The sequence below is a fragment of the Erpetoichthys calabaricus genome, chromosome 6 (assembly GCF_900747795.2).
Source record: "Erpetoichthys calabaricus chromosome 6, fErpCal1.3, whole genome shotgun sequence".
NCBI lineage: Eukaryota > Metazoa > Chordata > Cladistia > Polypteriformes > Polypteridae > Erpetoichthys > Erpetoichthys calabaricus.
The window spans coordinates 138137951-138149969 of NC_041399.2; the positions used below are offsets into that span (position 1 = coordinate 138137951).

Genomic DNA, 12019 nt, shown 5'->3' on the forward strand with positions numbered 1-12019 from the left:
CAACACACACTCGAAGTCACTCTGGACAATTTAGAATTTCTCATAACTTTTAGGTATGAAGGAAAAACCCAAAAAACATGGAAATAAAATTCAAATCAATTACAGAATAATACAGCTGTGGTGATCACTGTGCTGCAAGGCTTTTAATGAAAAGTGCAAGGCTTACAAACCTCTGCCACTCCTGATGTTTTTTTCCTTTTTCAAACTAGGATTCTATGCTTCTGTGAAAACCTACTTCTTCAAAGAGTTAGAAAGTTCTCAAGATCTTTACTGACATGTTTTCCACAAAGTAAAAAGAAGACATATATATTTATGTCTGCTTGATGGCTTTTTCAAACATGATGCCTTAACAGTAAGCGAAAATCAAACTGTGCTTTACAAGCAAATTCTGACTGCCATAAGAAACTTGTAGTCGATGCATTCTTAGCACAAGATGTTAATTCCTCCTCTAACACACACCCCAACCTACCAATTTTTGTGGAATCCTATAACAGACCAAATATTGCTGAATTTTTCATTGCTGGCTTACACTGTCTAGCATTGACTGGCAAGAACATCTCCAAAAAAGATGCGAGTAGAGGAGACTGAATAAAACTGTGCGTTGTTTTATATTAACAAGACTAAGAGAGACGGGAAAGGCCTGGGAATCACTGGAGACCAATGTACATATGCTCAAACCAGTCACGGAATAGTGACGAGTAAAGAAAACAGAAAAGAGAAATTTCAGTCTGGAAAACTAAGAAAAGATGGGCAACATGGACTCCGATATATACTTCAGTTGTGTAAGTAACGGCACTCGTTACTTCACGAATCAAAAATCTGCGCCGTCAGCTAAACGTTAATTAATAAATAAATGCACGTTTCACAAGGGGTCCCCAGTAGGTCAAATGTTTTCGGACTTGATCCTTAAAGTAACCTCCCCGTGCTTTCGGATATTCATTTCAACAAACTATTCAGAGTAAAATCTGCTGTTGAACTAGTTTATATGCCTCAGCATTGTTGAGATTTATTATATTCTTTTAGGCTGTTGTGTCATTTTATCGAAATAGCACCGAATTAAATCAGCAGATACACATAATAACCTACATACAGAGACGCCGTTGAGAGGTATTATTTCTGTCACGTGGAACAACTCAGTCAAAAGACCGTGCGTGTGCATATTTAACTGATAAAAGCTCACAGGATTAAACCAAGATCTGTCGAGATTTAAAATTCGAAGCGTCAAATTGAACAATATGTTTTCCAAGACAGATTTTCGAGAAGTGTTTCGTTTCATTTACTATCGATAAGCTTCTACATTATATTAGCTCACCTGGTAATTGAAGTAGTGGCTCTGCACGTGAATACCATGCCGTGACTTCTCATTCGTAAAGTTAGATTTTTCACAGACCAGCAGATGTCTAGGACATTGTTCCAAATGCATATACATGATTTTGTCCTCTGCTGACTAACAAAAAACAACAATCAAAACGTCTTTTAATAAAATATCCCGAAGCTCTACACTTCCACTAAAAGTTCAGTCTGCTCGGCGCTCTGTAACTGCCGCACCTCTTTCTTGTGACGTAACGACCATGCTACCAATAACAAGCCTTCAGATTGCTTAGCTTTTCATTACGAAAAATTAGAGCGCCATCTGGTAGGCTAAGAAAGCTGTAGAGTGAAAGAGGAAGAAGAAAGGCTGAAGAAAGCGAGGGAACGTGGTGACGAGGGTAACTATGTTATAGCTTAGGATATTTGTAGCTTTTTACGAGCTGTGTGACAGTAGCTAGTCACAAATATGGGTTTTGCGCACTATATTTACTGTATGAAGAGAACATTAGGTATAATACCGCAGCCACCTAAATGAAGACAAATTCAATAATGTAGTATAATAATTTAAAGCATCACTGCTGGTCTTCAGAGAGATTTAGGAATTTCAGTAAGTATTCCGTATTTTGGCAAAGTTCTTAGTGCAACGGTTCTTCACCCTTATACTCGAGTGCCACAGTAGCTGGAGAATGTCACCGAAAAGCTTAACCAACGATTAATTATTGCTTCTCATTGATGTCTAATTAGTTTGGTTTATGTATTATATGAATAAATGAGACGTTCCTCTTCTGCATTAACTAGACAATTGATATAACTGTTCTTATTAAGTAGTAATATAAGAAAGCCTTGTTCAGTTCCATCAACCCTTACATTTTTCCTAGCCCGTGAAAATGGGTGGAATGAGAGCAGGTATTAAATACATTTTAAAGACTGTATACATTGGCAGCTCAGGGCCTCCTATACAACAGGGGCCCCAAAAAGAATCAAGATGTACAAAAAAAAACTTGTTTTTTAATTCCTGCTGGTAGACTGGCCAATTGAGCCCACTTTAACCCTTTGGTCACTAGGGTCTCCAGTGATGTAAATTGTGAAATACAGCGATCTTTCTGAAACAGGTTAAGGTATAGGTTCCTCTGGTATTATACCTCACCTCCATGGCATTCTCATGCTTTTCTTTGTGGCACGGTTTTAATGCATAATGGGACTGGGTCCCAGGAGTGATGGAAAATTAGAGCCGCGGGATTGGCCAGTTTTAAAGATAAGGGGGAAAGGACCATTGGTTAAATAGGTAAATATGGGTATTTCATCAAGGTTGCCTGTAATAGTAATTTTTTTTTCTACTTTGCTTTGTTTCTTTCCTCGCCCATCTATCCCAAAACAATCCCCCCACAGTTGCTTTGAGCTGCAAGAGTTGGCAGAGTTTAATCTTTAGACAGGCAAAGAATCACTCCATCCTAGAGATCAACGATTTGTGAATTGACAGGGCAATATATGCAGGAAAGAATATTGGCAGAGCATCCAAATTCAAAGTACTGCCTGATTGGCCAAGGTAATGGGTGAGTCAGGTTTGCATGCAACACAATACTAAGTTACGGTAGGACAGCCAAGCTGTTGGGTAGCAGCTGATGATTGGCTAACTTAGTTGAAGGGAGTGGATTGCAACGTTCTTCCACATTTGCTGTCACAATTATTTGTTTGTTCAATGGGCATCTAGGCTACTGGTGGTATGGCTGCATATTTGGTACTGGGTTGAATAGATGGTTAGGAGTGAGTCAAGTTTGCAGTTAGCATGGTACTCATTCATGGTAGAACAGCTGATCTGTTGAGAATCAGCTGAAGACTGGCCAATTCAGCTTGCAGTATTCTTTGATAGTTGATATTAACAATTGTTAGTAGGTGGGTTCAACAGGCAGCAAGGGTACTTACTGGCTGTGCAGGCAGGTCCAAAAGTGCTTTTGGACTGAACACCAGTATGAGTCAGGTTTGCAAGCTGCACAGTACGAGGTGAGACACAAAAATAAATGGTCTGGGCTTGGGCCTTTCTTGGAAAACCGTCTGGAGGTCAGCCGAACGTAAATCATAGAACTATATCCACTTCTACACACCCTCTCAAACCGCCGACTGGCTATCCTGTGAATAGCCCAGTCAGTATTTGCACAACAATCGCTACACGAATTTCTACTATAATGTCGGGTGAAAAAATTGAACAGTGAATTAACATCAAATGTCTTGCGAAATTGAACAAAACAGCCACAGAAACTTATGAAATGATAAAAACAGTGTATGGTGATAACAGTTTGTCTAGCGCACAAGTTTTTGAGTGGCACAAGCGTTTCAAGGAAGGACAAGAAAATGTGGAAGACGTTCAATGCCCAGGTCAAGAGGGGGGTGGGTGCTTCACCAAAACAATGCTCCTGTGCACAATGCTGTTTCTGTAAAGCAGTGTTTGAATGACAGAAACATTCCTGTCCTTGATCATCCTCCCTATTCACCTGATTTAGTTCCCTGTGATTTTTACTTGTTCCCGAAAATTAAAAGTGACCTGAAGGGAACACATTTTTCTTCAATTGATAAAGTGAAGACAGAAACAGCAAACCTATTGAAGAGCCTCAAGCAAGTAGACTTCCAGCACTGTTTCAATCAACGGACGATATGTATGGAGCGGTGTAGAGATCGGGAGGGGGAGTATATAGAAGGTGACAATGTTTAGAATGCTGTAATTCATCAATAAATATTTTTTTAATTACCAATCCGGTTATTTTTGTGTCTCACCTTGTATTCAGCCATGGTAAGATAGTGGTGCTGTTGGGAAACAGTTAAGAATATTCTGACTCAGCTGAGGAAAGGGATGGATGCTGCAGTCTGTTAATGGGGCTGACTGGGGTTCTGGAGATCGGATTTGAATTCACCTAAAATATTAATTTTTATTCAGCTGGGAAATAGTAAAAAGTGGTTCCCACAGTGCTTGCCAAAAGAAAATATATGGTCTGATGATTTTGAGGGGGTGGAGAATGATGGTGGGCAGGGTCCCCACACCTTAATACAGGTAGTGACAGACAGTGGCGGCTGGACATTATTCGTGCAGCAGAAAGCTGAACATGGGCTGTCAGAATGGAAAGCAAATGAAGAAAAAAGTGACTTGTCATGTTATAATAATTCTTTAGCAATGACCAGTGACAACATTGTAGTTCTAGTGATAGTGAAGCATAAGGTATGATTTTGTATGACACCACTTCTGAATGTGCGTGGTGTAACAAAAGTTCTGGTCAACTTTCAAAGCTGCTGTTTCCTGATCTCCAGGACACAATGCAGATTTATTATGTACAGATGATGCCTAACACAACTTCAACCTGTAAATAAGCCCATAATTTGGCATATTAGCTGTAATTGTGACTGAATTTATGCTTTCTGATGTCAGTTATGGCAAAATGCTGATTTTCTTTGCACTTATTGAATACTTTATAATTCAAAAGCCTGATGTTGAAATAAACTGATCAATAAAAGTTTTATTTGAGTACCTAATGGACCACCCTGGATTTGGATCATCAGTGTAGAATGTTTTAGCTTATTTGTCACGTATTTGCATTTTGTTGATAACAACACACCTGTCACTTTACATTGTACATTTGAAAATAAAACTGTTCTCTCCATTTTACATACCTGAGCAGAATGCTGTTGTTGAAATAATGAATTGGTTGGCAATGGTTATTTGAAAATGAAGTGATATAAACTGAACATCATACAATTGCTGAGTTGGTCCTTTACTGAACAACATGTAAAATGTATAGGCATCTTCGCAAAAGTGCCCAGAGTCTGCAGACTGATGAAAAACTAAACCTGCTGATGTGTTTTTAGTTTGGTTTTTACATTTATTTTATCAGGTGTGACCAGTAGGGGGTGTTGCAGCACTCCAGACATAGTGCTTGTACACAGCCAAGGGTTGAAAGTAAAAGTCAGTTTTATTATACAGAAAAACATTTTTCTGGTTCTTTCTTAAAAAAAAAAAAACGTACTCACAAGCACAATTGAATTATTCTCCACTCCTCTCCTTTCCTCTAGACGAGCCTTGTATTCCACCTCCCGACTCTAACTCGCCTGGATGAGGTTGAGCAGCTTCTTTATGTCAGATTTGGGAGTATATCTGGTGCCACATGATTACACCCTGGCAGCATTTCTGGGTCAGTCAGAACCTCCATAAAATATGTCCGTCTTCTACCCACAGCGTCCTCTGGTGGCACCCATCCATCAGGACTACAATTCCCAAGGTGCCCTGCAGATGTACAAATGGAAGCTCTTTCCTAGGGCTGCTTCCTTTTGGCTTATTGGGGGACTACATGGTCCTTCCATTGTATTTTTCTGATCCAGAAAGGGTATCCGCAACTATCCTGGCTGGGACATCTGTCTATCCATATCCTTCCCTTATTGCCTCTAGTCCCACCCTCTTGGTCAAGATGCCAGTATGTCCACCTTGACACCTACAGGGGTATTTTTTTTTCCATTTTTTATTAGTTTTGCCTTAACAGCTGAAAATACCAAACTTTGTGACAATAACTAGATGCCCTCAAAATGGTTTTAAATATTTTTCCTTCTTCTCTTTTTTAATCTCCTTCTTTCAGAATAGAGTGCTGAAGGATCAAACTCTGTTTGTTTTTAATATTTGACATGGCATACTGTGCTCGGTTGGCTAGCAAGTATAATTGTAACCTTTGGCACTGCATACTCTTTCTCTCTCTTTCATTCATAATCTCAGATGCTGTTTCTGTGTTTTTCTGTGGCTGTCCATTCATCTGTTGCATACTCTTATACTTCTTGCTATACTTGTATATCACCTATTTAAGTTCTGATATCTCCTAAGCTATGACATTACAAGCTAGTTTTTCTGTGGTTCCATCAGTACACCACTATAGATAGTATAGACTCAGTACAATGGTTCAAGCCCAGGGACCCCCCTCATACAGTATGACTGCCACTACCTGTACTGAAAAAAGAGCCCTATTAGTGTCTTTTACAATAGCCTGGTAGAAAGAATAAATGATTCAAGGTCCTCCAGGACGCAAATGAAGAAGATGACCCTTTGTTTACCATCAGAAAAATAGATTCTTTTGTATTTTTTTACAGTTGAGTTTTTGACTTTTTATTTTGACTCAGTTTTGCTTATTACTACAGATTTGTCTAATCCATTTGTTTTGTTTCATGATTTCTTGGACCTTTGTGTATCAGGCCCTTTGTCTGTCCATACTATTCTTCTAGACTTGCCCATTAAAGTCTCTACCCCTGGTCCGCTTCATAATGGGAAGATTAACTGGACTTTACAATGATTGCACAGGCCATTTTTGTACAGAACGGTTTGTGTTGTCCACCCAGTCCAGTCTAGAGTTCTCATGGACCACCAGGTAATTATAGGACTGTGTCACCTCCTCCTCCTCCTCCCCTTCCTCATTGATTGTGGCTGATCCCAGAGACTCCTTGGTATGCAGGAAGTCAAGCAACTAATTCCTTTGTCTGGGTAATGTTTACTTGCAGGTTATTGTCCCTGGACCACATGACAAAGTACTGTACCTTTGATTCTTTGTTGTTGATACAGTGCATGTGTCACATAATAACATCTCTAGATGGCATCAATCTGGAGATATACTTAAGTTAAATAGAGTGTGAGAATAAAAAGACAGGTGCACATGTGTCACTGACCAGAATCAGAATCTTTTGACATGCACAGTCCTCAAGCATAGCATACTGTTGTTACCTTCATTTTTTCAGATTTATTCTCTAGCTGAATAGACCAGGTAGTATTAACACTGGAGAAATCAAAGAATGGAATTCTGACTATAATTTTGCTCAGGTGAAAGAATGCTCTGTTTAGCATGTCAATCACAGCCTCATGTTCTCAGACATGTGCCTGGTATGCAGACTGCAGTGGATCAAGGTGATCTGTAATTAAAGAGCTCACAACTCTTTCTGGACACACTTGTGATTTGAGAGTTATTGGTAAGCAGTCCTTTAGGTACTGCTGTTACTCTCTGAAACCCTTTGTTCTCATAGAAAACAGATGGTCTGGAAAGGGGAGTGGGACAAAAGCTGTCAGGGATGGTGTCTTAATAGGTGGAAATGAATGGAAGTGAATATGGAGGCATAGAGGGGACTGGATAGAAATGAGCTGTGAAATTCATAGCATCTTTGTAAATGTAAACATTAAGAAATTTAGCTTTGAAATAGTGAAAATGAAAAAGGGGTAAAAGGATGTTATGAATGTGCATATGGTTTAAAAATTTGGTTGCAAAAACCCAGTGACCGCATTATTACCCCAGGACTATATGTCTGTCTGCCCAATTCTAATAGAAGTGTTATCATTATGCAAACAAGTAGAGTGCCTTCACAATCAAGGGCAGTGACCAACATAGAGAAATAAACTAGCTGATAACCAGTCAGCTATGATGAAACACCTATTGTTTACACAACTGAAACAAGCTCATAAAGGTATAAAGAATTATAATGAATGTTACATAGGTTCAATAGCAAATATACAGCTTCATCTTCCAAATTAAGAAAAGAGCAGTATTCAGGATAACAGGAAGGACTGAAATACGATTTTCTGTTTAGTTTTTTACAGTGCGCTGTGCAAACCCAAAGCCAGACACCACAGACAAGAAAAATCCCAAAAGGCACAGAAGCCCTTCAAAGGTCAGCCTTCTAATTTCATCCAGTTATCATAGACTTTGTACAGACAACTCAAAAGCACCAGATCAGTTCTTTGTGTCTGTAAAACTGCAATGTCTCTGTTATTAAATTAAAGAATGGACCAGCCATTTAGCAGTTTATTTTGCAAAAATGTTTAATTGTTGCCAGGGTCATGGTAGGCTGGTCTACAGATATAATGCATTTGGCAAGGCTACTGTGTCCTTGGTGGCTGGATCAAATTTTTCAGTCAATTGCAGAATTGAGTTTTTATGCTCAAAATCAAAGGAGACTGATTTTGGAATTGATTCCAAGAAATGCATCTGGTCAATTCTGGATCCATACAAATAGCTTTACATTACATCCAAAAAGAATACTTTTTCCACTTGGTCTATGTTTCATAAGGAATATGCTACATGAAATTTAAAGCTGATTTATGATTTAATGAATAAAGCTATTAATCTGGTAATGTGGATTTTACTTCCTGTGGTTATAAAACACAGCCTTGGAAGAATAAATCAATGCATTTCTCCAGTGCAATCATAACAAATTAAAAATTTGTTGTTTATCTGTAATAGCAATAAATACCTTAATAGAGTAGTGCATTAAATCAAACATGTCACTCACCGGTTCCTCATTCTTGCTGGATAAACTGTTTTGCTGACTTTTACTTTATACACCTTCTGTCATGAAATTTACATTTTCCATTTGTAAGTTAATGTGAAGCAAGACATTATTGAAATGCAAAAAGGCATGAGGTTAAATAAGATCCACTGGCTACTTTATATACTTGGTTAAGAATTACCTGGCTTGCAAAAGAATGCTGAGCAGAATGCCAGCATGGCAGAAAGGCAAGGGAAAGTTCTGCACAAGAGAGAGAGCATGTGAAGCAACTTTCCCACTACTGATATTTATTTGGGATCTCCTTGCACAACATGGCATGAATTGTACACTGAATGATTCCTTAAATACAAGCTACATATACAATTATTATTTTTGTTTTGCTTTGTTTTTGTTGTTGTTGTGATTATTTTGTTGTCACTGTGGCTTCGCAGCAGTACTTTAATCACAACTACCTTCCCTTCTTTGAAACTGGATTATTAATGAAGCTACTCTTACTCGGTCCTTGTCATATGTGTTAAACTGCAGACTCTGCAATTTGTGATCCAATTAAAACGTTCCTAGATCAATGCTAGATGCTAGATTAGAACAGATTAAATTAGATTAGATTAGATTAGATCTTTGTTGTCACATACATAGCAAGAGCACAGTGCAATTCTTGGGGTCAGGGAAGTATATGGGCAATATGACAAGATGATGTATAAAAATAAGAATACAATAAATAAGAGCAGACAAATGCCCTAATGTGCATAGTGCAAAACAGAACTGTTCAGAAATATAAACTGTATATAACAGTAGTAGACAAGGAGAGTACATATTTCAGTGCAGATGTACAATAACATACAGTAGAATTATAGACATAAGCCAGCAGGTGGGTACAGCACAGGGCAGGTAAGATCAGGTAACCCTCAGTTTAATGACCTTATGGCCTGAGGAGGAAGCTATCCCTGAAGTAGATAAAGCATGGGGTGTGGCTCTGGTTGCATTTACCAGAAGGCAAAAGTGAAAATGAGATGATCAGGACAGCTGCCATCAAAGATGATAGATTCAGCCCTCCTCAGACATCAGGTAGAGTACATGGTATGAAGCTGTAAAAGGTCAGCTTCAATGATTTTAGAAGCATTATGGACAGCCCTTTGGTGGATTCAGCGATCTTGGCATGTTAGGGTTACACAAAACACATCATGGTGCATACAGTCAGGATACTATTAATAGTGCGGCTGTAGAGTTTGACCAGGATTTTCGTCCCACCACAAAACTTTTTACCCTTCTCAGAAAAAGAGCCCTTGCTGAGACTTTTTGAGAATGCAGTTGGTGTTGACAGATGACAAAAGGCAGTGAGTGATATTGATAGGGTTCTGCAAATATCATGGACATTAATTCACAAGACCCCTTATGAAATGTCAAGAGTAGACCATCAGAAAGTTTACAGTTATGTATTATGGGACTGGTAAGAAGTCTCCCTGTCATTTTACATTTTTTGCTTTACTATCTTAAAATTCACACATACTATAAAGTATGTGGTGGGCTGGCGCCCTGCCCAGAGTTTGTTCCTGCCTTGTGCCCTGTGTTGGCGGGGATTGCCACTAGCAGACCCCTGTGACCCTGTGTTAGGATATAGCAGGTTGGACAGTGACTAACTGACTATAAAGTATCAAAACTAGATGAGTGCAATTCCTGATTTTGTTGCCTGACTATGTCAGTTTATACAACTAGAAACTGCTGGGGATGTCTTTCCAGCACAGTTTCACACTTCCAAAGAATCATCTGCTTGCCCCTTTTTCTGTCAGCCAATAACCTGCTGCATGAAGGGTTTGTAGCTATGACAAGTTCAGCTGCAAAATTTGACCCTTTTTATTTTTTCCATTCTATTGTAGTCGCTAAAATACAACATATTAGCTTAAAAAAACCTCTCATCTGTTTGTGAAGTTCAAAACACCCATGTTCATTATTTCTCATTACTGCAATATATGCATTATACTTTCAAGGAGGCACTCATTGGTTGTCAGGTCTCATGCACAAAATGCCTCTGAGCTTTGTTGGAGCAAATCATGGACTAGTTGGACTGAGTTGCTGGATATGACACACTGTGCAACTGGTGGTCTTGGGAGGGTGCCGCAATATCCCTCAATTCTCTAATATTATGTAAATGAAGTCTACAACTGAAATCACTAGAACAGTTGTGTAATGTGACATGGCATTTGGTCAAACTACATCTGCTTTCTTTTTAGCCACTTTAAACAAATCAAGCAAGACAACTGTTGATTTTCTCACATTGCTATTACATTGTATCATCAAAACTTTATACATTTTTTGTCTTGCTGCAGATGACTTTGTTGAAAGCACACCTTACGTGCACAGTTTGGCCACTGTTAGTTAAGTTAGTTTTGTTGACTTCAAAAGCATTTAGAAAGTTTACATTGGCAATTAGCACATGCTGGTGTTATCACAAGCATCAATAATCTTGTTAATTACAAATTGTGATAATATGCACATTTCTAAATATTGTTAGAAGAAATTAAAAGCTTTAAATTTAATCAGAGTTTTGTCCAAGGCTTTATCTGACCTAGCTTTATTATCCACACTTTTAGAAAGAGAGCCTTGCTCTATTTAAGAATTTCTTCTTGAGAAAATTAAAAAGATCATGTAACAGTACCTAGAACAGTCCTTTTTTCTGAGTCAAAAAGTAAATTTATCATGTTACATATTAATTTTTATACACTTGTATGCCCATTTGGGCAATCAATTTCTGCAGTACAATGCGGTGGCCTGCTTTTGACTAGATAACAATAATAGTTAATTGTAAATTCAGTTTTGGAGTTGAAGAGGTCAGACTTCTATTTTTAAAATTTAAAGGCTTTCTTTCTGAAGATATTGTTATCAAATAGAATGCTTAAAGTTCGATGCTGAAAAAAACAAAACCAAATTGATTTTGCAGATGCAGTGGCATTCTTTTATCAAAATACCTATTTCCTTTATGTTGCAGGCTGGGAAAGTAAGTTCCTTGCATTTATTAAATATACTCTGTAGGAGGTTTTTGTGAGCAGTACTATTTCTTTGTTTTTTGCTGTGTATCTAATTTTTTGTTTCTGTTTACTGGTATATTCTTCTGTATTTCATTTTGGGACTTGATTTCTCTAGATTGTATGGAAGCTTATCCTCCCCACTCAAAAAAAGTGTTATTTTGCAAAAGTATTATGTTATTTCACAATAATTATTATTTCACAAAGATATTCCTTGCTGTGACCAGTGTCAAAGTGCACACATAAGCTTTGATCGTCTAGTGATAGCTATTGAGAAGAAGGTTAAACATGTGCATAGTGTACAATCAAGTGACAAATACTGAACAGGTGTTATAGGCATATACTGTACATTTAATACTAAACATGCTGAGGGTTATATTAGGATATCAGGAAGC

At 38.1% G+C, this 12019-nt stretch overlaps 1 protein-coding gene and 1 long non-coding RNA gene across 3 annotated transcripts in view; one reads left to right on the top strand and one right to left on the bottom strand.

Moving 5' to 3' along the window:
- Positions 1-8799, bottom strand: part of rpp40 (ribonuclease P/MRP 40 subunit) — a 77213-nt gene extending 68414 nt beyond the window's left edge. The window contains exon 1 of one of the 2 annotated variants that reach the window (XM_028803948.2): positions 8608-8799. Coding sequence is in view for 1 of the 2 variants with exons in the window: in XM_028803947.2 (XP_028659780.1) it covers positions 1313-1429 (117 nt within the window). In the remaining variant the exon portion in view is untranslated. Of the gene's footprint in view, positions 1-1312; positions 1565-8607 lie in introns of those variants that run through there. The other variant, XM_028803947.2, reaches the window with a different exon arrangement.
- On the top strand, positions 1629-7705 carry LOC114653561 (uncharacterized). The gene is made up of 3 exons (XR_007935326.1): positions 1629-1709; positions 7066-7293; positions 7348-7705. It is a non-coding gene; the product is annotated as an uncharacterized LOC114653561 (long non-coding RNA).
- Positions 8800-12019: the final 3220 nt, after the last annotated feature.